Source organism: Mycena indigotica, assembly GCF_014461135.1.
Source record: "Mycena indigotica strain 171206Taipei chromosome Unknown Mind.scaff0001, whole genome shotgun sequence".
Classification (NCBI taxonomy): Eukaryota; Fungi; Basidiomycota; class Agaricomycetes; order Agaricales; family Mycenaceae; genus Mycena; species Mycena indigotica.
The window spans coordinates 6,304,839-6,329,468 of record NW_023503000.1 but is presented as its reverse complement, the minus strand read 5'-3'; the positions used below and the strand labels follow the sequence as shown (position 1 = coordinate 6,329,468).

The following is a 24,630-nucleotide window of genomic DNA, read 5'->3' as shown; positions in this document are numbered from 1 at the left end:
CTGGGTCCTGGCAACGCGCCGTTGCTCAGGCGAAGCCCGGTCGCCGGAACGCGCAGGCAGCACACGATTGCAGCTAAGCATGGGCCCGTCATGCGCAAAGGCCGGGCCGAGGGGATCGAGATCCGATCTACGGGTTATGCAATTTATAAGGCATACGTACACGTCAAGCCCCGTCTCTTGTCCTCATACCACCACCACCACCACCATGGCCACGCAGACGCTCCCCCCGCCAATGCCACACCCCATCCGCCCGCCGTCGTACAAGGAGCTCGCTCGCTGCCGACATCGACGGCCCCTTCGCGCGCCCCGTTCCAGCCCGCGCCCAAACCGACAAGGGGCGTCGTGTTGCCGGCACTCAAAGTCGTGCGTTGCGTAGGCTTAGCTCTTCTTGCTGTTCCCTGCTGACGACGACAGCCAACGCGGCCATTGCGGAGAGAAAACGGCCCTGGTGCGGTGCACGACCGCTTTCTCTGCTGCACCGCCGCCCGACAAGGAGTGGACCTCGCCCTCTGCATATTCTGCCATCCTCCGCGTCGAGCGTGACGTCTCGCCCTTCGCCAGTCATCCCGCAGCAGCAACTGCCGCTCCCGCAGTACGAGCCGCTCAACAGCGAACCCCTTCGCTTCAGCCACGCCACGCGCCCCGGCTTCGGGCCGCCAGGCCGCACGAAGAAGCAGGCGCTCTCGTGCTTCTTTTGTCGCGAGCGCAAGATCGCGTGTGGGCGGCCGGAGGACGGGAGTGTGGATGGTCGGTGCAAGTGCGTTTCTGTCTTTTGCCTTTACGCTCTGGCGCTGAAGCATGAACCAGTCAGTGCGCCAGACGCAAGATTGCGTGTACATACCCCACTGTTTCTCACCGGGGCCAGCATTCGCGCCTGAAGAGCGCCGCGCGGGGCAGACACCGCAGCCATAAAGGCGCCGGCCCGGAGGCCGAGTCGATGTCGGTCTCGTCGTCACCCGAGCGCACCGTGGGCGCGAGCCCGCTGTCGGCCTCTTCACGCGAGTCATATGCCGGTGTGCCTATGCTGCCCCTCCACGCGCAGAGCCGCTACGGCCACGGGATGTCGTTAGGGTGCAGGATTTAAGTGGTGTTTCAAACCGCGTTTCGAAACAGCTGTTTCAAACCACTGTTTTTAATTATTTCCAGAAAAAGTGCTGTTTCAAAACACATGACCCGTGGGAAAATTAGGCAATTCACTGGTTCTAGACAGACTTTGGCTCATGCTGTAGCAGCTATACTTACAGCTATACAGGTAACATCATTGTTACTCTCCATTTAATGTCACTGGAGGTCTTTTAAAGGCTCCAAGTGTTACCGTCACATCAGTGATAGGGTCACACCATATACAGACAACACAGAATATAACTTAGGATAGCAAGGGGTACCCTGAAAGCTTGAGAAATGGTGTAAAAGGACAAGTGAATACATATGCTAGCCCAAAAAATGATTCAAAAGGTCAAAAATTGCCATTTTAGGCGATTTTAATCAATCCCTGTTTGCAAACCGGTTTCTAAATCGGCTGGGAGTTCAAACCGGTTTTAATAACCGCCCATAATTCAATCCTGCACCCTAGATGTCGTGACCGCCGTGATGGGTGGACGATGGACGAGCGGCCTCCCGTTGGGAGGCGAATACTTTGCTATGAATTCCTTGCGCAAGCGGGACGGATCCGCAGGGCACGTTGATGGGCGGTCCGGGTTGTGCTGGTTGTTGGGATGCCTGCCTTATTGCGCAGGTGGGGAGGGACGGGCCGGTCCGAGTCGGCGCTGTTTGGGCGGTGGATGCAGGCGATGAAGGCCGTTACAGGAGGGGAAGATGAGCAGAAGACGGAGATCGCATGTAGGTCGTATTTTAGAGTTCGCGCAAATCAACGCAGGATAACGAATTTCACTGGCAGAGCTTCCGGCCCATCGTGCGAGTCGCGCGCAACCGCTTGATTGAAGACGCAGGTACTTGGTCCGGCTGGTGATCGCAACCGGGCCCACGCGAGGCGCTAGCGCGGGTGCTGGCGGGCCGCAATTTGGTCGGCGATCGCTGTGCTTGTGGGACGAAAACGCCGTTGTGGATCCGGTTTCAAAAGGCTTCAACGCGAGCGGGGACTGCCACAGACGCCGGGTGGTGTGGCGCGTCCGAGTCCCCCGACGGCGCTGCGGGAGGACAGACGGATGGGATCCCGGGTTGAGTTGGCAAGGAGCGATCGGGACAGCGGGGAGTTGAGGGTGTGGAAGGCAAGGTGGGCGGGAGTTGCCGGGGTATTCACCAGGTCGCGTGCGTGCGATGGATGAGGCGCGGACTCGGGGAAACGCCGTTGGGCAGGCTTGGCCAGGACGAGCATTGAGGGTTGGGCACAAGTTGGGCACCGTTTGAGAATCGGTATCGAATCTAAACTTGCTGTGTGATTTGGACTACGACTGACACTGACAGTTGCCAGTGGCCCGGGGACTGGCAGCCTGCGATGGACGGAGTTCGAAAGACGCCGTCTGGGGGGTACGTGTTCCGTGCTTCTGGCAGAGCCCAATCGGGCGCAGGAGTGCTTAATGCTATCAGCGCACTGTGCTATACTCATCAGATACTCGGCCCGGCTTCCCGATTTCTGAATGTGCGACTGGGAGGTGACCTCCCAGTCCCCGGAGGTCAGTTGGCCGACCCCGCCCGCGCCCGCGTCGGGCGTGTGCACGGTTGCGCAGGGGGATCCTCAGGCTGGGTATTTGCTTTCGGACTTCGCCGTCCCACGAGTCAAAAGCACACGAAAGCGTCCACACTGCTTTTCGGGGCTCCGGTTCTCCCTCTTCCATCGTGATTTCTGTTACTCAAATCAGGCACGGCGGGAATTGCAGGCCGACTGGGACTCACACCGTGACGCGTCATACCGATCTCATACAACGCAGCTGGCGCACCCACATGATCGCCGTGATAGTCGGATAGAGGCCACACCGTGCCACTATGGCTATGAATGGTCCCGTGGCCGCGGCGCCACGCCGCCATCCAGATTGGAGCTACGAATGATTCGTCCGCCCTTTGCGCCGGGCGGGCCCGGGAGGACAAGAGAATGATGGGGCAGTGAGCGAGCACAGCACGGACCCGCAATTGCTGCTGGACAGGACCGGAGCTTTCGGGGGCCGGGTGGCCGGACCTTGATCGGGCGGCGGGCCTGCCGCCTGTTTCTCACAGCAGCGAACGGCGATCATGATAGCGCGAGGACGAGGAAGCACGCGCACGGAACGGGGTTCGAATTTGCGACGTGCGAGGATTCGGACGCGGAGCTTAGGTGGCTGGGCCTACGTGGAGTGGGAGTGGGAAGGGAGTGCCAGTGGCCGGGAGGAGATCCAAAGTACAGGCCCGAGAAGGAATAGAAAAGGGAAGGCAGGCGTGGGAGTAGTCGGTGGATAGCGAACGGGATCTATCTGTCGAGGCGCGGGCTCGACGGGCGTGTGTGCCAGTGCGTGTTGGGTGTTTGAAGGTGGAGAGGAGCTTTGGTTGGGTGCTTGTGTCGCCACGGAGTCACGCGCCTGCTGGTGGGAAAGTGGGAGGGAGAGGAGCCCGCCAGTTGCAGATGTGTGTTGCCGGGCGGGCAAGAGATGACGGGGCGGTCTGATGCGAGGCAGTGCTGATGGGGCCAAGCCGCACAGCTTCCACCACATCGATTTTGTGTCCGCACCACCATCTCACCACTGGGCCTCTGCAGCCATGGACTCGCTAACGCACAACGGAACTATCTATATCAGTGGTATGTTGGACTCCTTGTCGCATTGCTCCACATCAGGATTCAGTTGTTGAATACAAGTCCGACTAGGTGGGTACGGAGGAGGTGGAGGAAATGGGCACAACATGGGCGGCGATGGGGGGGCTGGAGGAGGACCAGAGGTGTATAATAGTTTCAACAAGATCAACTACCATATCTCCATGCCTAGGTCTGTCTACTTCCCAATTTACAGATGTTGACTATATGCTGAATAACATTCATTGTAGCCTGGGTCTTGATGATGACATTGGTCAGTCCACTATATGTTTTATTTATTTAGCTAAAATTGGCTATGTAACAGGACCATATCATGGATGCCCTCCACCTTCAAACACTTTCACTGGCCGTGGAGACACTTTGACCCAAATGCAAGAGTTCTTTGGGGAAACAAGTCAGGGGGGTCAAAAGAGAGCATTGTTGTATGGGCTGGGTGGGATAGGAAAAACACAGACAGCACTCAAGTTTATTGCTGACTCAGGCCCAAGGTGAGCATATTCAGCATATGACAGAATTTATTAGACTGATACTCCCAGGTTTACTGATCAGTTCAAGATAGATGCAAGCAATGAAAAAACTATTGACATGGGGTATAGGGAAATTGCCCGGCTTAAATGCAAGGACATCTCAAGCATGGCAGCTCACACATGGCTCATTCACAATCCTGCTGAATGGCTCATCATGTTTGATAATGCTGATAATGTGAAACTCAACATTGGAGAATATTTGCCTCATTGCAATCATGGCAATATTTTGATTACATCACGCAATCCAGAGCTGCACATACATACCCAAAAAGCTGTATGCATATCCAATCTACACCAGCAGGAGGCAATTGATATAATTTGCAATATTGCTCATATCAATGACAGGGTAATAGCTGGAGAATTGGCAAAGGTGAGACCATGATGTGTAGTCTAGTATGTGCTGTTGACCGATGTGGCAGGAACTTGATTACTTTCCTTTAGCACTTGCACAAGCAGCTGCTTTTATTTCACAATCCCGCAAAACTAAAAGAAAACCCCTCAAAGTATCTTCATCTTTATAGGAGAAACAAGGAAAAATGCTGGAGGGAAAAACCCACTCAGATTGCATGGGACTATAGTGCCACTGTCTATACCACTTGGAAAGTTAGCTTTGATAGCTTGCCTCCTATTGCACAAGAAATTATGCAAGCATGCTCCTTGATGCACAATGGCCAGATTACCGAGACTCTTATTCGGTTCAGTTTCTAGACCAGGTCTATGTCTAGAATAGGTCTAGAACTGTGTAGACCGCTCGGCTGGTCCCTTCTGGAATAGATCTAAAGTCTAGAACAATTCTACTGGAAGTTCTATATATATGGCATGATTATTGTGCTTCAAAATGAATTTATAGAGCCCTCCTAGCATTATTCACTGGTTGTCATATTGACAGCTCATTATCTCCCCTTTTTATAAATATTGACCGTCCTCGGTCATCTGAAGCAACAATATTCTGACTACATTTTTCATCACTTCCAGCTACATTTTTCACTGGGTTTGTTGTATGCCATGCAAGAACATTTGAGTTCCAGTTCCTGATAGCGATGATTCACTATCTGTGTGCTTCTTCTCTCTAGATTCATAATTTTTCCCAACCATATGTCTATAATAGAGTCTGATATCCCTTGGACTTCTCTGTATATACCAAGCTTTGTAAAATTGTCCTGAATTTTCCTGAATTTTATCTAGAGTTTTCTTGAATTTTATCTCCCTTTTCTCACTTAAGTTCGAGTTTGTAGCATACTTGATCACGTTCCCCCGCTGGCTTATTACCCTTTTATTTCTATTTTCTCGCCTATCTGAGCCTTATCTGTGTGTTACCTCCTTATCTAAGCTCAATCGTTGCTGAATCGTCGTTATCTCGTTGGGGCTAAGCCAGAGATGGTCGTTATCGGCTTGCCTCGTGTAGTCTATCTAATCTCGTCGGCGATCTCGGTTTAATCCGACCGGATCGTCGGTCACCGGGCGGACTCGGTCCGTCCCCGATCAACGTTCTCACACTTGCTTCTTTGCTCTCGACCACCACCACACCGTCTTTGACGAGCTCTGCCCTACCCCACGAGCGCCGTGTGCTCGTCTTGGGTCTCTGGCGAAGGTCTTGCGCTTTCCTGGCGCCTTCGGGTCGCGTGTCTTGCTGGCCGGCCCGTTTGACTTGGGTGACGCGTCATCGCTCGACGCCCGTGATCTCGCGCGTGTCTCGTTGTTCTGAACGGCGCTTCGTCTTTCTATGGCCGTATCTATCGTATGGGAGCAGTTGGATGGTGGGATGGAAGGAATTGGGGACGGCCAACACCCGTTCTTCGCTGTTTGGTGTCGGTTGGAGGTGAGTCCTGTGGTTCCTGTCCCGGTGGCTCCACTTCTTGCCTGGCTGCGGCGGGTCTTGCATGTTGGTGCTCCTTGCAGCTCGGTGGCCTCGTTGCGGCCACGCGTCGCGCGTCATCGCTCGACGCGCGCGTTTCCTCGCGCTCTCCGCCGTTCTGGGCGGCTGTCTTTGATCGACTGGCGATACACGACTTGTCTGGGGTGTCGGGTGGCTGGCTGTGGAGCATTTGAGGTCCCGGAAAGCATGATGAGGGCGGAATGGGCCGCGCTCGCGGTCTTTCCTGATATGCTGGCTATTCAAAAGTGCATCTCAGTATGCCTGGAATGTACTAGAGTGGGAGTGGGAAGACTCAGAAGAACTGGGACACATGCCAGAATCATTGTTCCAGGCAAAGCAATTATTATCACATTTCTTAGACCAGCATGGGGAGTGGGATGAGCTGCTATTTGAAAGCACTATGGCAGCTATAGAAGCTTACTCTTTGATTACTCTTCGGGATGATGGATATTATATGCACCCATTGGTACATGAGTGGACCAAATTGACACTCTCACATCCGAAGAGACAACAGCAGATGGTAATACAGCTGTTAGGAATGTCGGCTATGATCCTAGTGGAACTTCATAATTGTATAGGTCTGGTTCAACATTTTCAGAAAGTTGTATGGACACCTGCACAAATACCAATCTCATTTCAATCAAAAGTTCACCAAATATTTAGATATACAGGGTACTTTACTGAGGCTCAAATGCTAGGAACAAACATTCTTCAGAAGTTAGAGAAAATTAAAGGGCATGAACATCCTGATACAATTGAAGCAAGGTGCTTGCTTACTGATACATATTACCATATGGGCAAGCATGTGGAGGCTCGAGAGTTAGGAGAGCAGGTTTGGCAGCAGTGTGCAAGGGTTATTGGCCTTGGCCATCCATATACCTTTCTGGTGGAGAGACTGCTTGCGCTAACATATGGCCACTTAGGTCTAGTCAGTGAGTCTATTAAGCTGTGGAACCAGATCATCCCATGCCGGGGAAGGACTCCAGGCCCTGATTATCTAAGCTCTGTGCCAACATATACAGAATCATATAGGATAGAGCATATCATAACAGAGACAAGGCAAATCTATCCCAGGGCTTATCAGAAGCTGCAAAGCCACCCTACACGCAGGGATGAGTAGGGTATACTATACCAATCCATTCAGTTCGCCAAAATGATGGCATCAATTTTCGATGATTTGTACCAGAAGTTTGGAAAAATCAAGAAAAATTAATGGCAGGGTCTTTGAAAAATGGGTGTGACCTGTGACACCCAAATTGGATGGATTATTACAGTATACTCCTTTCTCGCAGGAAATTTATAATTTAAACATTTCTTATTGCATGTAGACAACCATCTTTTGCCTATGATAGGCAGGGGCCAAGTATCTTGGATGTACCCACCGTGGCACGTGCTAATGTGATGCATGTGGAAGAGGAGCCCTTGCATTGGTAGGCCTGCCTCTACTTGAAGTGTTTACTGCTTAGGCGTCACAAAAGGTTTTGAGGCTGGTATCCCAGGTTGATATAGCTGGGTTAGGGAGTAGGTGTACCTGCATCATTCATTAATGGCACAGCGTGATCAGTATGTTAAGGGCCTAGGCCCACCTAAGCAGTTTACTTATGATGCAAACAAAATAGATATCAATTCCCCTTTTCGACCCATTTCCTATTTCTTACTATTGTTTCTACCCATGCCTACCCTCCCATCTTTTTCTTCTTCATGTCTTATTTATGCTTATTTAAAATAAACACTTAGGGAGGCTCACTTTTGATAATGATGAGTAAGACCCAGCCTGTCCTAGCGGTTTACAAATAAGGGTATATATGGTAACCCTACGGTGGTTTGCAAGGTGGCTAAACAGGCAGTCCCAACCTCTTTGTACTTTCCTTGTGTACTTTGCATACATCATGTCTTATGAAAGGGAAAAAAACATAACTCAATTTACTTAAGCTATTGTCTTTGACCCATTTGACATTTAAAAAAACATATGCTGGATTTCATTGTAAGATCATTGCTTCCAAAATTATAATATAATATAATAGAGAATCAAAAAGGGGTGGCCATGGAGTTGGTAACTGAGGACCACTAGATACCAGATGTGGTGAAGGCAGTAGAGGGAGAGCATTGGGTGTGGAGACACAGAGATGCGAGCGGAGACACAGCACTTAATGGGATCAAGTCACGGCATCAGGGTTTCCCCTGACACTCACCTCACTAAGCTTCAGAAAGCCCAAGACATTTGAACTGCAAGATCCCTATACTAATCACTTGGTAAGTCAAGCTTTGGAGACTTTGAAAGTTTGCATTGAGTTTGCATATAGTACTGGCTTGTTGTAGAGTGATGATGAGTTGATCGGAGGATTCCAAATCTGTTGAGAGACACTATGAATTCCATAGACACTTGCAATACAGGCCTGAAACCTCAACCACAGAAATCAAAACCCTTAACTATGGTATACTACAGGGACAAAAGCAAATAATTTTTGGTGATAACTGACCTTATATATAGACTGTGGATAATAGTTTGGTTGTGTGAGTCTACAAGGCTTGTAGTACAAGCTACCAGTACTAGTGTTGTAACATTTTTTTTCTGAGGCTGGGAGGAGCGCCGGCCGCTGACCCACCTGCGTCCCGATCAGGTCATGGGGTCGCTGGCCTCCTGGGAGTGCGTGGGTACTGCACCCGAGAGTCGAGACGGGTCCTGCACCGAGCGCGGCCCGGATCACGGAGATTGAGTGCGTGGACGGATGCGGGGGGCCGATATCAGTGATGGGTGATTTAGGTAAGGGCACTGCACTGCTGTTCGGTGATCGCTCAAGCCGCGTGGGTGCGAAGCGAGGGCTGCGCCGTGGTTCGCGGAGGCGGGCGAAGGGCCGCGACGCTCTCTCGATGCTAGAGGGAGACGCAGTAGGCAAGCGCGGGGGCGAGGCATAGCGTCCGGTACCACGCGAGCGTGCGCAAAGGCCAGGTTTGGCAGGGCAGAACCGGGGGTGCGGCCCGACGTGTGATACCCGTGCGCACGCGGAAGATTGGTTCGCCCGTGCAGCGTGGACGAATCGGCTGGCGCGGAATGACGCACAAGCACGCCCATATAAACTCGGCGTCCTCACGTCAACACGCCTTAGCCCTTCTCCATGTCCCCGTCTCCATCGCCCCCGCCCAAACCATCCGCCATCCGCCTGCCCTCCTACCAGGAGCTCGTTGCGGACTGCAGCCTCGACACACCGCTCCCCCGGCCCCGGGCCGGCCCGCCGGTGCAGCGCTACGCCACGCTCCCGCCACTCAGAGTCGTGAGTCCTCCCACGACCCACGGCTGACACCCACCCCCCCCGCCGCACAGCCCCCGCACCCGCTGAGCAAGGCGGACCTCGCGCGGTTCGGCAGCGCCGTGCCCATCCCCCCGCCCTCGCCGCAGTCGCCGTACGGCTATCGGCCGAGCCCCGTGTCGGTGTCGGCCCCGACGCCGACGAGCGCGTCCCCGCCCGCGACGGCGTTTCCCGGGCCGCCGCCGCCGCCGCCGATGGGCGCGCAGTACGAGCCCGAGCTGCGGTTCGCGTACGCCGCGCGTCCCGGACCCGGCGGCGCACGTGCAAAGAAGCAGGCACTTTCATGCTTCTTTTGTCGCGAACGCAAGATTGCGTGTGGGCGCCCGGACGACGGGACGATTGACGGGCGGTGCAAGTGCGTTTTACCCTCTCCTTTGGGATTGTTTTGCTGATTGAAACAGTCAGTGTGCTCGGAGGAACATTCCATGCACGTACCCGACCATCTCCCATCGCGGGCAGCACTCCCGTCTGAAGAGCGCGGCGCGCAAGGTCGAGCACGCGCACGCCCAGCAGCAGGCCGCGGCGGCCGGGCCGTACTCGCCGAACAGCGCCAGCGCCGGCTCGGACCGCGGCGACAGCGCGTCGCCCGGCGCGGACGCCGACGGCGTGCAGCTCGCGCACCCGCAGTACCGCGGCGGCGGCGGCGGCGCGTCGTGATCGCCGTGATGGGCGGCAGGCGTGGTCGAATGACCAAATCCAACTATGGCTATGAAGCTCGCGGCGCTGTCCGGGTTCCGGCCTCCGCGTCAACTTGTGCCTGCCGGGCAGCGCGGACGACGAGGGAGCTAGAAGCGCGCGCGGCGAGGACGGGCTTGGGCCCATTGGCAGTGATGGACCGTTCTGCGTCCGGGACGCCGGGCCGTGGCGTGTCTGTGTCCGGGCTGTTGCCCAAAGCAGCGAAGGAGTGGGAGTGGGAGTGGGAACGCTCGTGGCCAGGAGGAGATCCGAAGGGACGGAAGCAGAAGGCAGAGAAGGCCGGATGGGAAAGCAATACTTAGGGCGGTGAACCCAATCGAATCGAATCGAACGGTCGCTCGACGCCCGTAACGGGATCCATCTGTCAGCCTGTCGAGGCGCGGGCTCGACGGGCGTGTGCGTGTTCGGTGTTTTAGGAAGGGAAAGAAGGACGTTTTGTCTCCACGCGGACTCGGAGTCACGCGCGCGTGCTAGTGCTGGTGGGAAACTGGAAGTGCGGAACAGCGGGGAGGCTGCGATGGGCGTCCGGGGTTGGGTGCAGGTGCCCGGCGATGTCACACTCTCCGTTTCCAAGTGCCCGTGCTTCTGGACGCCTGGCCCGGGCTGTTGTCGCCTGCCAGTGGTCAAAGTCTGCTGCAACACCCCCCGTTTAAGGAGGGTGTTTCTCTGTGCCCATCGAGGTTAAGCGGGGACCGCGCCGATCGCGCCTCGCCCGCCGAGACACTGGCAGCGACGCGTGTAGCCCGGGCAAGCGCCGAGCGGGGGGTGCCAGTGACGTGCAAGGATTGGACGCGGATGAATCCAGTGGGCCTAGTAGTAGCCGCGTGGAGTGGGAGTGGCAGGCCAGGAGGGGATCTGAGCCGGGCAGAGAAGGCCGGGAAGTGGAGGGGGCAGTGGGGATGGAGAATAGCAAAGCAGCGCGTGGGAGTAAGTAGTTAGGGGCATAGCCAGTTAGAATCGCTGTCCGGAACGGGATCTATCTGTCGGTGTGTCGCGCGTCGCGGTGCCAGCTCGACTGGGGGTGTTCGAGGCACAGTAGTAAGTACTGTAGTGACTGGAGTCTAGTAGAAGGACACTGCGCAGACAAGCTGTACATGTCCAGCCCAAGAGAAGCATGGCCCGGGTGGCCACAGCACTGCCTGCTGCACTGGCCAGTATGTGCTGCGGCCGCTCGCCATTTGTGAGCACTGGACGAACGGCTGTTGCTGGTGACGTGGCAGCAGGAAACCATCATTGTGGCGATGCCCATGCGCATGCGACCATCAGACAGATATCAATCTGATGTGTATGTGGGGGTCAGATATACGAACACCACATCTCTTTCCGTCTCCCCGCCACCTATCGAGGACAACGATGAGCTCGCTGCACGACATAGCAGCCGCCCAGAGCACCCAGCTTCAAGTTATTCAAATGAGCGTCAGCGGTATGGCTTTCTGCTCCCATTGAAATACTAACCTGACTGTACATGTGTTTCGAAGGAGGGACCGGAGGGAATGGCGGGCCTGCAGGGGGGAGAGCAGGGAATGGGGGACCTGGACAGGGTCCAAGCTTCTCGATCAGCACAAACTCCGTATACATTGACAGGTGTGCATGTTGAGATCCCTCTTTCTATTATTCTAATGCACATTTTCCCAGTCACAGTCGCGACCACGGTCACTGTCACGGTCATAATCATGGTGACAGCCACGGTCATGCATATAGTAAGCTTAACTGCTCTGCTGGTGCATGAAATTGATCACATTCACAGTTATGAGCTCTCCTATGTATCAAGGATGTCCTCCTCCCTGTGACTTCTTCACTGGTAGAGAAGATATCTTGGATGAGCTTACAGAGCTATTTGGAGCGAGCAGCCATGATGATAGGAAAATTGTCCTTCTTCATGGTCTTGGAGGGATAGGAAAAACGGAGACAGCCCTCAAGTTCATTGAGATGGCCAAACACAGGTTGGTTATCCAGCTTTGAAATTTTCCAACCTACTTGACATTACAAAAGGTTCACAGACCAGTTCAAAATTGATGCAACAGATAGCAACACCCTCCAAACAGGCTATATGGATATTGCAAGAATCAAGAACCTGGATATTTCAGTGGCTAAAGCTCAAGCTTGGCTAGTTGGGAACACAGAGGAATGGCTGCTTCTTTTTGATAATGCAGATGATGTGAATATCAATCTTAGAGAATGGTTTCCACAATGCAATCATGGGAATATTCTGATCACATCACGTAATCCAGACATAAGCATCCATACAGCTGACAAGTCAATCAACATTACTGATTTCAGTCTATCTGAAGCTCTCAATTTGTTCTTCAATATTTCGAAGGTCAATGATATGGATGTAGCTGAACAAATTGTCAAAGTGAGCGACTTGTTATTATCACCCTGATTGTTCACTCAATCGATACCAATAAGGAGCTGCATCTTTTCCCTTTAGCTATTGTCCAAGCAGCAGCATATATTGGACAGTCTCGTCTTTTGAAAGCAAAGCCAATGGATTATCTAGAAATGTACAGGAAGAACAAAACCAAACACTGGAATGCAAGGCCAAAGCAAGTCCCCTGGAACTATAAGGAGACTGTCTACACAACATGGAAAATTAGCTTTGACAACCTTCCTATCCATGCACAAAAAGTGATGCAAGTGCTTTGCATGATGCATTATGACAGGATCAGTCCAACTATCTTTGCGTTAGCATCACAGTACAACTTGGATTTGCAGAATAATGATCAAAATGATCCAGAGAAGATTACTGCACAGCAGTTACAACCTGTATATGATTTCCTTGCTCCCTTCCTGGACAGTGATAGACACTGGGATGACTATCAATTTGAGGAGGTTATGCAAATGATTGAACAATATTCTTTGATATCAGCGCAGGGTGATAAGTACTCAATACATCCTTTGGTACACGAATGGACCAAGGAAACCATCAATGACATGTGCACACAGCAACAGCTGGTATTGAACCTGCTTGGAATGGCTGCTCACACTTGTTATCATAATGGACCAGAAAACCAATTTCTCTTAGCTATCCACTCCAGAGAGTTGAGCTCTTTAGTTCCACTTCCACTGGGCTTTCAGCAGGATCTTAGAGAAATATATGCAGCAGCAGGTCTGTGGAAGCATGCAGAGATACTGGCAGTAGAAGTGTTGCAGAAGTATCAGTGGTATGTTGGAGATGATGATATCAGGACTATTAATGCAAAAATGGCATTAAGTGAGATTTATGGGTATCTAGGATCATATTTTGAGGCCCAAGCTCTGGAAGGAGAAGTGCTAACTCAGTGTGCATATACTTTTGGCCCTGATCATCCAAAGACCATCCATGCAAAAATCCATCTGTCTATGACATATGTGGAGCTTGGAAATTATCATAAAGCTCAGTTACTAGATGTGGCTGTGATAGAAGATCTCACACGCTGCCTTGGTTCTAATAATCCTGATACACTTGCTGCCCAAGGACGCTTAGCTGCAAACTACATGAGGTTAGGCAGATATACTGATGCTCTGGTACTGGTGGAAGCAATCTTGGAGCAGTATATAAATCAACTTGGCCCTGACCATCCACAAACAATTCATACACAAGCTCACTTAGCTATGACTCATAGAGCTTTAGGTAATGATTTGGAGGCTCAAATCATTGAGAACATGGTGCTTGAAAAGCATTCACATTCACATCTTCCTGATTATCCACAAGATGATGAGTCTCAAGTTAGCTGGGCTGCAACCTATGAACATATAGGTGATTATGCTAAGGCTGAGGCACTTAGAGAAGCAATACACCAGCGGCAGACAAATCTACTTGGTCCTGATCATCCACTCACAATTGCTACACAAGCCAGAGTTGCTGAAACCTATAAAAGCTTGGGTAAGTATGTTGAGGCTCAGGCATTATATGAGACTATACTGAAGCAGCAAAAATACTCACTTGGGCCACAGCATATAGATACTATTACAGCACAGGCTGATCTAGCTGAGATATATACTATACTTGGCAAGTATCATGAGGCTCAGATGCTGGAGGAAGAAGTGTTAAAGCTCCGCATGAATCTCCTTGGGCCTGATCATCTTGATACTCTTGCTATACAAAAGAAATTGACCTTGCAATATCTTCAAACTGGCAATTATCATGATGCTTTAGTATTAGCAAAGACAGTATTGGAGCAATATACACGTCTGCTTGGCTCTGAGAATCCAGAAACTATTCTTGCACAAGCTACCTTGGCTTTAGTCTATATCGAGCTAGGCCAGTATGCTGAGGCTGAGGTGCTAGAAAGGGAAGTGGTAAAACATCGCTTGCATATGCTTGGTCCCAATCATCGACATACTATCCATGGACAGGCACACCTTGCTAAAACCTATAAGGCTCAACACAAGTTTACTGAGGCACAGATGGTGGAGAAAGCAATACTAGAAGGATGCACCTTCCTGTTTGGTCCTGGACATCATGATACTATTAGGATCAGAGCTGATTTAGCTGAAACATATAGGCATCTAGGAAATCATGATGAGGCTGATATGCAAGAAGCAGAGGTGCTAGCATGGCAGTCAGGACAATTTAACTCTGAGGATCTATCTACCTATTCTTAACTACAAGGCAGTTTCCTTGTAGCAGAAGAAAAATAGATGTCAATATACTATCTATCCCCTTTCACACTTATTTTGTTTTTCTTTACCTACCCCCCTCTCTTATTTATACTGATATATGATCTATATTCACTCTGACCCTCTGAGTTCACCTTATACCTTAGTTGTGAACACTTTACTAACATCTGAGAAGAGTGTGTGAAACTCTGATGGAATAATTATCACACATTACTGTCCTACTTTGAGCAAGGGTCTGCTAAAGCAGAGGACACCCTGATAACACAAACCACCCCACTTCAAATGCTTATTTGTCCATGCCAACAAGTAAGTAATATGATATCTAGGCTTCTGGTCATTATTTGGAATCAATTCTGTCAAGAGCAACAAAAGAAGATAAGATCCAACTTCCCCACTTTGATTGCTGTCTGGGGGAAGTCACGGTCGGAGAGAAAATAACTAATTTTTAAGCATCTTCTATTTTTGCTTTGTGGTCTTCCTTTCTCTTTTTTTGCATTATATAGAGGAAAGGTTGAGACAGAATTTCGATAGGCATGATTATTCCGGATGACCTCTTATGAGCTGAAACAGCGGCATCAGCACCTCTCACCAATCACGGCATCCAAAACAGGTCATGTGGCGTTGGAGTCCTGGGAGGGAATACATTAATGGGATGGGCAGCTGGCATATCGGGTGCAGTGCCTGTCCCACTCCCAAGACGCCGTGTGTCTGCGGTCCGGATCAAGGAGAATGAGTGGGACTGCATGGGAAAACGAATGGGGCAGGGCGATGAGCCGTAGTGGTAATATTTAGCCTAAAAAGCTCTAGGAATAGCTAGAATAGCGCTAGCCTAGAAATCTAGGTATTCCTAGTCCTCATATTCTAGCAGTGTAATTACTATAATATTATTCTTTATTTATGCATTTTCTGCCTTTATATTGCCTTAATTTTGATGGCATTGTGGTCCTTGATATATATTATTGATGTGGAACAATTTTTGATGGCCATCAGTAGTTTTGATCACTGTGTCAAGCTATATCATTTTAGTCCCAATTAGGATAATCCTGGACACAGGCCTTCCCCACTATATACCGGGTCATCGGCCTGAAGAAAAGGAGTTAGCATTACTATATATAGTATTTTTAGCATCATATCTATCAATTTGATGTATTAATAACCCATTTCTAAAGTCTTTTTTTGACTGGGAAAAGTCTTCCTAGAGTTTTAGGCTATTGCTATTCTAGCTATTCCTAGAGCCCAGGCTAAATCTTACACCTACGGGTGGGGCGATATCAGTGATGGGATAACCCTGTGTGGGGGATTTAGGTAAGGACACAGCAGTTCGGGGATCACTTAAGCGTGGGGGCCATGGTTTTGCGGAGGGGCTAGCAGTATGCTAAACGGGAGACACGGTGGGTGGGGCGAACACAGGGGCAAAAGGAAGATGAAGCCAGACAAGCGTCCGGCATCAGCACGAGAACCATGTTTGGGAGGAGGGCTCCGGGGGTGCGGCCCGACATGTGATACCCATGCCACGCCCGCCGTCTGGGAAATCTGTTGTTGTTCCACTTCTGTAGTGTGGACGAATCGGATGGCGGATGACGTACAAGCACGCCCATATAAAATCGGGCTTGTTATATCCCATGCATCTTCGGACACTCCAAAATTATCCTTGGAGCACCACAGGGTTTTTACGCGATGAAGGTATCTGAGCGTTTCCCTTCAAACATTTAATCTGCACGCAGACTCTCTCGGACCTGTTCGGACCCTCCGACCATCAACTCGGATCTTTACCCATTTGGACTTGCGTTTGTTTACTTATATCCTTTATGCGTTCGCCTTGTTTCCTTTGCCTCATGTATGTCTTCTCGTTCCCCTTACTTACTATGCCTTTGTACTTATCCCGCAGGGAGATCCTGCGGACCTCATCGGATCTCTCTGCGAGGTCATATGCCTTATGCCTACCACTTAGTATAAATACTTGTACTCTACACTCCTGTACTTCAGTTTCGTTATTAACGTTTCTTGCCTCGCTCTCCACTCTCGTCGGACTCCTCCCTGTGTTCTAAGCCTTATTGCCTTTGGCTTCTCTGAACGTATCCGCAGGAGTTCACATATTTGTTTAGACTTGCTTTCGGCCTGCAAGACGTGTGGTCGCTCACTCTGATATAGTGTTGTGATAGCCACTCGGTTCTGCCTCGGACTTTCTGTTACTTCCTTTCGGTTCTTGCACGGCACTTAACAGGGCTAGATACTGGTGTTGTTAATAGCCAAAAGAAGAAAAAATAAATTCCTAGAACGAAAAGAGAAAAAAGAGAAAAAAGAGAGCTTACCTAGGGATTGCATATGTCTGAGCATAAGCCTGACGGACATAGCCAAAGTCTTGGAGTAGTGGCCACGCTGCTTACCGGATGTTCTGGTTGTCCCCGTCTCTATCGCCCCTACCCAAACCATTCACTATCTACTATAAAATTTGATTGCCACGATTTTCCTTAACCCTAGACAAGAACTTCCTAATTAGGACATAATTTGAATTCGTATTTTCCGCCGGCAGCCTGCTGTCGGACTAGCAAGCATATTCATTGCATGGAAGCTGCAGCCCCAGCTTTTAGCCTGGTCATTTTGTTGTGCTGGTCCATACACACTGTAACTGACAAAAAAGAAAATTTGTTCAATCAGCTGGATGTGACATGTGACTGATGATGAAACAATTCAAATACTACAGTAGGGAGTGCATTGAAATATATCAGGACTGTGTAGTTGCCTACATATTCCATAGCCCTTCCTATCCATTATTCATTGTTATTCACCTTATATATATTTTGACTCGACTTGCCAGAAATTTGCCGCAAAGTCCAGAATTTTATTCTCCCTGCTTGTTACCACTTGCGATGTGCTGCCAGCGCTAGCACTGCCACTCTGTCAGTGGGGGTGTGAGCTGAAAAGCGGGTGAATGTGTGGTACCCTTTTGGTCAAGTACACCGGGGGACAAGCTGCAGAATAGTATTGGGGTGTGTCTAGAGCCGGTATTAGGATGTAGATTATTAGGTACAGCCTGAGGCCTTGATATTTATGCAGGCATTAGCAGGGGTCCCTTGTACAAGCTGGGTGAGGAGCGTCGGACCGCGAACCGGCGGCATCCGCATCAACGGCGGCCGGCCGGGACCCACCTCGCGCCGATCCCGGTCCCGGACCCCGACGTCCCGATCAGGTCATGTGGCTCGAAGTCCTGGGCCGGGAAATCCACCCGAGACCACATTGAGCGCAGACGGAGTGACTGCGTGGGACAGATGGCGATACCAGTGATGGAATGGGCTGCGTGGGTGATTTAGGTAAGGACACTGCTGTTCGGGGATCGCTCGACCGCGTGAGGAGGGCCGTGGTTCGCGGAGGCGGGCGAAAGCCTCTGGGGCGTTAGCTCGATGCTAGAGGGAGACGCAGTAGGCAAGCGCGGGGGCGAGGGAAGCTTGAGGCATGCACAGCGTCCGGCATCAGCGCGAGAGCCGCGTCTGGCAAGGGAGGCAAGGGGGGCGCAAGATGCCTATCACGGCTATGGGGCAGGGGGGGGGGGGTCCAGAGCCTAGAAAAAAAACTTTTGTGTTTGGTGTAGGGATGCTTCAAGAGGTACTTAGGAGGCCTTAGGAGGCCTTTCATATGTAGATCTTCCATGTTAAATGCCATTTTATACCTTTGAATGCAGTGAAACCCAGTTTTTTTTGGTGAAGTGACTAAACTTGTCACAGTCTTTGATAGCATCAACATATCATCATGATGCAAGAAGCAATACAACTTTATATGAAAGTTCATTTAAAGGCATAGGAACATTATAATAGCCTAGTTACAATTTAATTTAATCACATTTTCCATTTTCAAGACCTCTATCGATCATTTTGATGCGATTTTGATCGCATCAGTCACGTTTTCGTGGGAGATCATTACTATATAAGGCAGGAGGGGGGGGGGGGTCCAGTGGGCGCAAAAAAAAACTTTCAGCCCTATGTATGTAATTTCCACCTTGCGCCCCCCTTGAAGGGAGGACCGGGGTACGGCCCGACGTGTGATACCCGGCGTCACCCGGGGAATCTGTTCGCCCGTGCAGCGTGGACGAATCGGGTGGCGGGAGATGACGCACGAGCACGCCCATATAAACTCGGCGTCCTCACGTCAACGCCTCGTTCCTTTCTCCATGTCCCCGTCCCCGCCCCAATCCCCGCTTTCGCCCCCCAAACCGTCGTCTATACGCCTGCCATCCTACCAGGAACTCGTCGCCATGGCGGACTGCGCCACCGACGTGCCCCTCCCGCGCCCCCGGCCCGGCCTGCCGGCGCAGCACTACGCCACGCTCCCGCCGCTCCGAGTCGTGAGTCACCCCGCGGCCCGCGCACCGCGGCTGACAGCCACCAGCCCTCGCGGCCGTTAAGCAAGGCCGACCTCGCGCGGTACTGCGCCACCGCGCCCACGCTGCCCATCCCGCCACCACCGTCGCCGTACGCCGGAGCATCGGGCTATCGGACGAGCGGGTCCCCGCCCGCGTCGGCGTATCCCGGCCCGCAGCCGCCGTACGAGCCCGAGCTGCGGTTCGCGTACGCCGCGCGCCCCGGCGGCAGCGCACGTGCAAAGAAGCAGGCGCTCTCGTGCTTCTTTTGTCGGGAGCGCAAGATCGCGTGTGGGCGCCCGGACGACGGGACGATTGACGGGCGGTGCAAGTGCGTCTGCCTTCTCCTCTTCTTGTTTGGTATTGTTTGGCTAATGAAAGCAGTCAGTGCGCAAGACGGAACATCCCGTGCACGTACCCGACGATCTCCCATCGCGGGCAGCACTCCCGTCTGAAGAGCGCGGCGCGCAAGGTCGAGCACGCGCACGCCCAACAACAACAAGCGGCGGCCGGGCCGTACTCGCCGAACAGCGCCAGCTCGGACCGGGCCGACAGCGCGTCGCCCGGCGCCGAAGCTGACGGCGTGCAGCTCGCGCACCCGCAGTATCGAGGAGCGTCCTGATCGCCGTGATGGGCAGCATACGTACCTGCGGTCGAGGCACCGCGCCATCCAACTGTGGCTATGAATTTTCGAGGCCGGAGCTACTTTCGCCTGTGGCTCTTGGGGCCTGTCCGCGACGGGGGAGCGAGCGCGATGTGCACGGGCCCGCGTCCAGCGCTGGACTCTTTGCTCGGTTAGCGGACCGAGGCCGGATCAACTTGAAGGAGAACATGGATATGGCGACGAGGGAGCAAGCGCGACGAGCACGGGCCCGCTTCGCGCGGTCCGGGCGGCCGGGCCGTGTCCGTGGCCGGTCAGGGCCTGTTGCCTGTCTCCCAAAGCAGCGAACCGAAGACGAGGAAGCCCGATTTGCGACGTGCGAAGATGCATAAGGAGGTGTGGTGGCTGGGCCTGGGCTAGGCCAGCGTGGAGTGGGACTGGGAATCGCACGACGGGAGGAGATCCGAAGGAACGAGAAGCAGAAGGTAGAGCGGCGTGGAGTGAGAGTGGCCAGCCAGGAGGAGATCCGAACGCCAGAGAAGGGATAATAGGCAAACGCGGAGTAGTTATCGCTATACCCAATCAGAACAACATCTTCGACGCCCGGAACGGGATCTATCTGTCAGTCTCCGTGTCGAGGCGCGGGCTCGACGGGCGTGTGTATGTTCGGTGTTTTAGGAAGGTAAAGAAGCATCTTTTTCCGGCACTTGTGTCCGCCCGGAATCACGCGCGCGACGTGCGTGCGGGTGGGAACGCAGGAAGGAACGCGGAACAGCGGGGAGCGTTTCGAAAGCCTGGGGACATCCGCACTGGAGCGCACAGGCGATTGCGCACGTGTTCAGGTGGGTGGGCTGTCCGTGCCGTAGACGCCCATCAGCACGACCGCAACCGTGACTGGTCTCCGCCCGGGGAAGCAGGTTCTCCCGTCTTTCGCTGGGAATGCCAGTGGCCCTATCGTTGCGCGTGCTATCAGATATCGGGTTTCACCATTGTCCCAGCGCACGCGCCAGACGTTTCGGGCAACTTGAAAAGAGGTTGCGCCGCGCCGTCGACACTAGAGGACGCCATCGCGCTAGAGCCTCCATTAGACGTTAACGCGCAACGCATGCGCTCATGCAAAGGATTGCATGGGAGGTCACTGGACATGCCTGGCCCCGCACGGCTGCTTCATTAATGCTAGCCAAAACTGGCTGCTCATCGCCGGCCGAAGCCTCATCAGGAAAATTCAATCAGCCTGGACGCCCTGGCAACAAGGTGCCCAGGGCACTCCCAGACCTGACAGACCGCCAGAATCACCCTGTCTCCATTATTGACATAGCTATCTCCAGAATTCATTCTAGGGCCAGAATCTTGCCAGAGTTAGTCCAGGACAGTCCCCAGTCTCTTCCAACTGCGACCAAAAACACTGCAATTAGGAAACAAAATTGTTATATTGCCATATACATATACATATTCTGTTGTACTATAACTAGAGATCCTACGAGAACACTGGCATCCATCGCTCCCCACGCTTGGTCGCTTGGCGACCACCCCCGGTGCTATCAGGGGGCATGGTGGCCTGTCCACGACATGGACAAAAGGATGGTAGGGGACAGAGGTGGGGTGACAGAGGCCGGGCACAGGGACAGGATGGGGCCCGGAAAGCGAGGCCAATGTCCTTGGATATGTCAGCATGAGCAGAGGTAAGAGCAGAGCGAACATACACAGCATCCTCAACGAGGCGCACCAGGCAGACGCAGCCACAGCCTACGATAAGCGGGGATGCCCAGCGGGCTGCTCATGAAGCTGACACCGGATCTGCCTACACGGAGCGGAACACCAGCATTAGTGTCTTCCTGTGGGAAGAGAACGGTCACTCACTTTGCATTATCCACATCGCTCGGGTCGTTCTTCACCGTGTCGTCAGTAAGTTCGTGCCCGTGCGGTCTGCCAGCGGCCACACTTCCGCCAAGGCAGGGAGTCGTGTGTTGCTGCGGTGGGAGTTAGAATAGGAACGGGGATGATGAGGGACTTATGCAGGAGGCGCAAGTTTGGCGCAAGTGGAGGGGGGAATGTGGGAGGAACATGGGGGGAGGAAAGGAAAAGACGCAAATGGCGCCACCTGTCAAGTCGTCACCAAGGGACCAATGATCATCAGCAGACCTCACATCACTGATGCTGGACTTGGAGGATTTTCCGGTGATAAATCCTGGCAGATTGTATCAAACTTTGGCACCAGCCATCACAGCTCGGCCAGCCGCGACAGTTTGCTGCCACGATTTCTCCAGGTTTGCCAGACACTCCAGGAAGATGGAGTTTTCCTGATGCTGGACTTCGCGAAAATGCGCCGCCAGAGCGCAGCGAAGCAGACAGGAAATGGGAGCGCGACAAGGCTCAACGTCCGATGGACGGCAATGTGTCGCAATCGCAGGGCTGAGAGTGAAAAAGCGGAGCAAAGAATTGAAAAGCGGGGTTTCGATTGGTCATGCGACATTGTGGATGTGGGTCCAGTGTAGTGGTCAATGCGGGGAGGCAGCCCGAGGCATGGAGACAATGCACCTGTTCAGGACTTCGAGTCGGAAGGTTCGCTTCACGTTTTCGGAGGCGAATCGCAGGTGCATCATCCCCACCGGCGACACTGAATTTGAGGCGGGTGCAGTCGGGTGTGTGCTTCAAGTTGGTTGGCAATAGGATTCGGAGGTACCGATCGCCACAAACCGTGGCACGGGTCTGCGTTGGCGTGTGCGGTGACGGGTGCCCCACGGCGCCGCAGGTTGTGACAACAACAGGATGCCGAAGAGTTGGATGGGAAGGGCGGTACTGAATCGAGCTGAAGCTAGCAGTTGGACAGCCCGGGCTGCGAGGGGGCCGCGAAAATACGCCGTTTGGGGTGTGAGAAGGCTGGTGCGTGCCGTTTTTCTCCTGGTACTCACTGGCGATATTAGATAGCTTGCTGCGCCAAGCGCCATCGACTTCGAAGCGGACGCGGGATGGACGGCAATACGTCACAGCGTGGTGGCGCCGGGGTCGACATTATGGCTGGCGAGGCTCGTGGGGCGTCAACCTGGAAATGAATTGGAGCAAAGCATCGAGGGCGGGGCTTGAAATTTGGCATGTGAATGTGTTGCTGAGAAGTATCCATCTGCCTTGCGTCGTTCGTTTGTCGTGGCGTGTATTGTAACTAGGCGCGGTGTTCAGCAGCATTCGCGCGAGGAGTTGGCGGAGAACTCGCTTCATGTCCGAGTCTGCGAGCCAGTCCCACTCGAGAGCCGAGAGCTGTAGATGCGGGACAGTCCGAACGGGCGGTGAGAAGAGGAAGAAGCAAGAGTGATTGATGTCAGTCACCTGTGACTGACAACCGTGCAAAGTATCAAGCAGCTGATGCCACCATCGATAAGGCCACGCGACGGCACGGCTCTTGTCCGCAAACCACCAGCATCCCACTGCGCTACTATCCCAAGCTATGGACAGAGTAACCCATGCGATGGCAGGTGCCAGTATTAACATAAGCGGTGTGTATACAGAATATTGTGATCAACACCCATTTTATCTGACTGAATAGGCGGCCAGGGGGGCCGGGGCGGAGGGGAAACTGGAGAGAAAGGTGGAGAAGGTGGTATTGGCGATGGGCCAACAATTACTGGGAGCTTCAATACCTACTTAAACTATAGAATTGGGCTCATAGCATATGGTAGACAGTCAGGTCCTCTCAGTAAGCCAATCAATGAATTATTACAATGGTTAATATTTTTTATAGAACCATATTATGGATGTTTTTTTTTTTGAGAGAGAGCTTTACTGGCAGAGCTATCATCTTAGGTTAAATAAAAACATTCTTTGGAGAAACAAGTGAAGAGGGTCAGAAGAGAGTGCTTCTATATGGTTTGGGTGGCATTGGAAAGTCCTAAACAGCCCTCAAATTCATTGCAGACTCAGAATCCTTGCATCAACAATATCTTGAAATTTCTGATAGTGCTGGGGCTTATCTGTGGCAGGCATGCAAGTGACCACTGATAATGTACAAGGGGTTTGGCTAAGCAGGCAAATTGATTGATTAGTAGATAAGATAGACTAGGAAAGAACAGTATGCTACCAGATGGCTCATTTTGGATTTTTTTCTTTTTAGTGGGCTTTCAAATTTAAAGTGGGTATCTTGCTATAACACTAACATTATGCTACTGAGCTATGCAGCTCTAAAGTTAGGAGAGAAGTATTAACAATGTCTCAGCTTCTAGACATTTGTATGAACAATTGTCTTCTTTACTACTTACAACTATGACAGATGATTGATGCTTATCATGCCTATGACTCTTGTTCTATCATTGCAATCAATCTGTTACTTCTACTACACTAAATGCCTCCTCTAGTAGTTGAGCTTCAGCATACTTGCCCAGTTGCTGGTAGGTCTCAGCCAAGTGGAATTTTGTATGTAGGGTTGCTGTATGGTGTAAGCCATGTAGCTGGATCTGCTGCTGTAAAACAGCTTCCTCTATTGCTTGGGCTTCAGCATACTTGCTGTCACGGTTCGGGTCGGGCCGTCCGGGCCGTAAGGCCGCACGGGCCCGAACGGGCCCGCACGGGCCCGTATACCGCCGTCCTCCTGGACGCCCCCTCATTCTTCCAACCCCTTCCGTTCACCCCTACGACCCTGCGCAGCGCCCATCCGATCCGCCCTGGGGCCTAGCGCCCATCCGATCCATCCCTAATACCGTGGCGTATAAAAGTCGTACTTACAAGATGTAGTCGCTAGGCTAATATCGTCTATTCTCCGGGCGAATACCCATCTCTCGTGCTCCTCAGACCTCTCCAGGTCGGACCCCCGACGCCCGATACGGCCCGAGCCCGACGCTGACAGAATATTAGCCTCCCCACGAACGCAAGAAGCGCGACAAATGTCTACCGAGCACGACAGTATGATGGGCACCCCCGCAAGCCAGGGGGACGAACG

General features: G+C 52.4%; 2 protein-coding genes across 2 annotated transcripts; both read left to right on the top strand.

The window, feature by feature from the left end:
- Nucleotides 1-205: 205 nt before the first annotated feature.
- MIND_00176400 (uncharacterized protein) lies at nucleotides 206-1,084 on the top strand (the record flags this gene model as incomplete). Its single annotated transcript, XM_037358681.1, has 3 exons — nucleotides 206-372; nucleotides 415-757; nucleotides 808-1,084. 3 exons carry the CDS (start codon nucleotides 206-208, stop codon nucleotides 910-912), a joined length of 615 nt encoding a protein of 204 aa, XP_037226591.1. The 3' UTR covers nucleotides 913-1,084.
- Nucleotides 1,085-9,258: 8,174 nt separating this feature from the next.
- MIND_00176300 (Zn(2)-C6 fungal-type domain-containing protein) lies at nucleotides 9,259-10,107 on the top strand (the record flags this gene model as incomplete). Its single annotated transcript, XM_037358680.1, has 3 exons — nucleotides 9,259-9,414; nucleotides 9,465-9,805; nucleotides 9,852-10,107. The coding sequence occupies 3 exons, from the start codon at nucleotides 9,259-9,261 to the stop codon at nucleotides 10,105-10,107; spliced, it is 753 nt and encodes a 250-aa protein (XP_037226590.1).
- Between the last annotated feature and the right edge of the window lie 14,523 nt (nucleotides 10,108-24,630).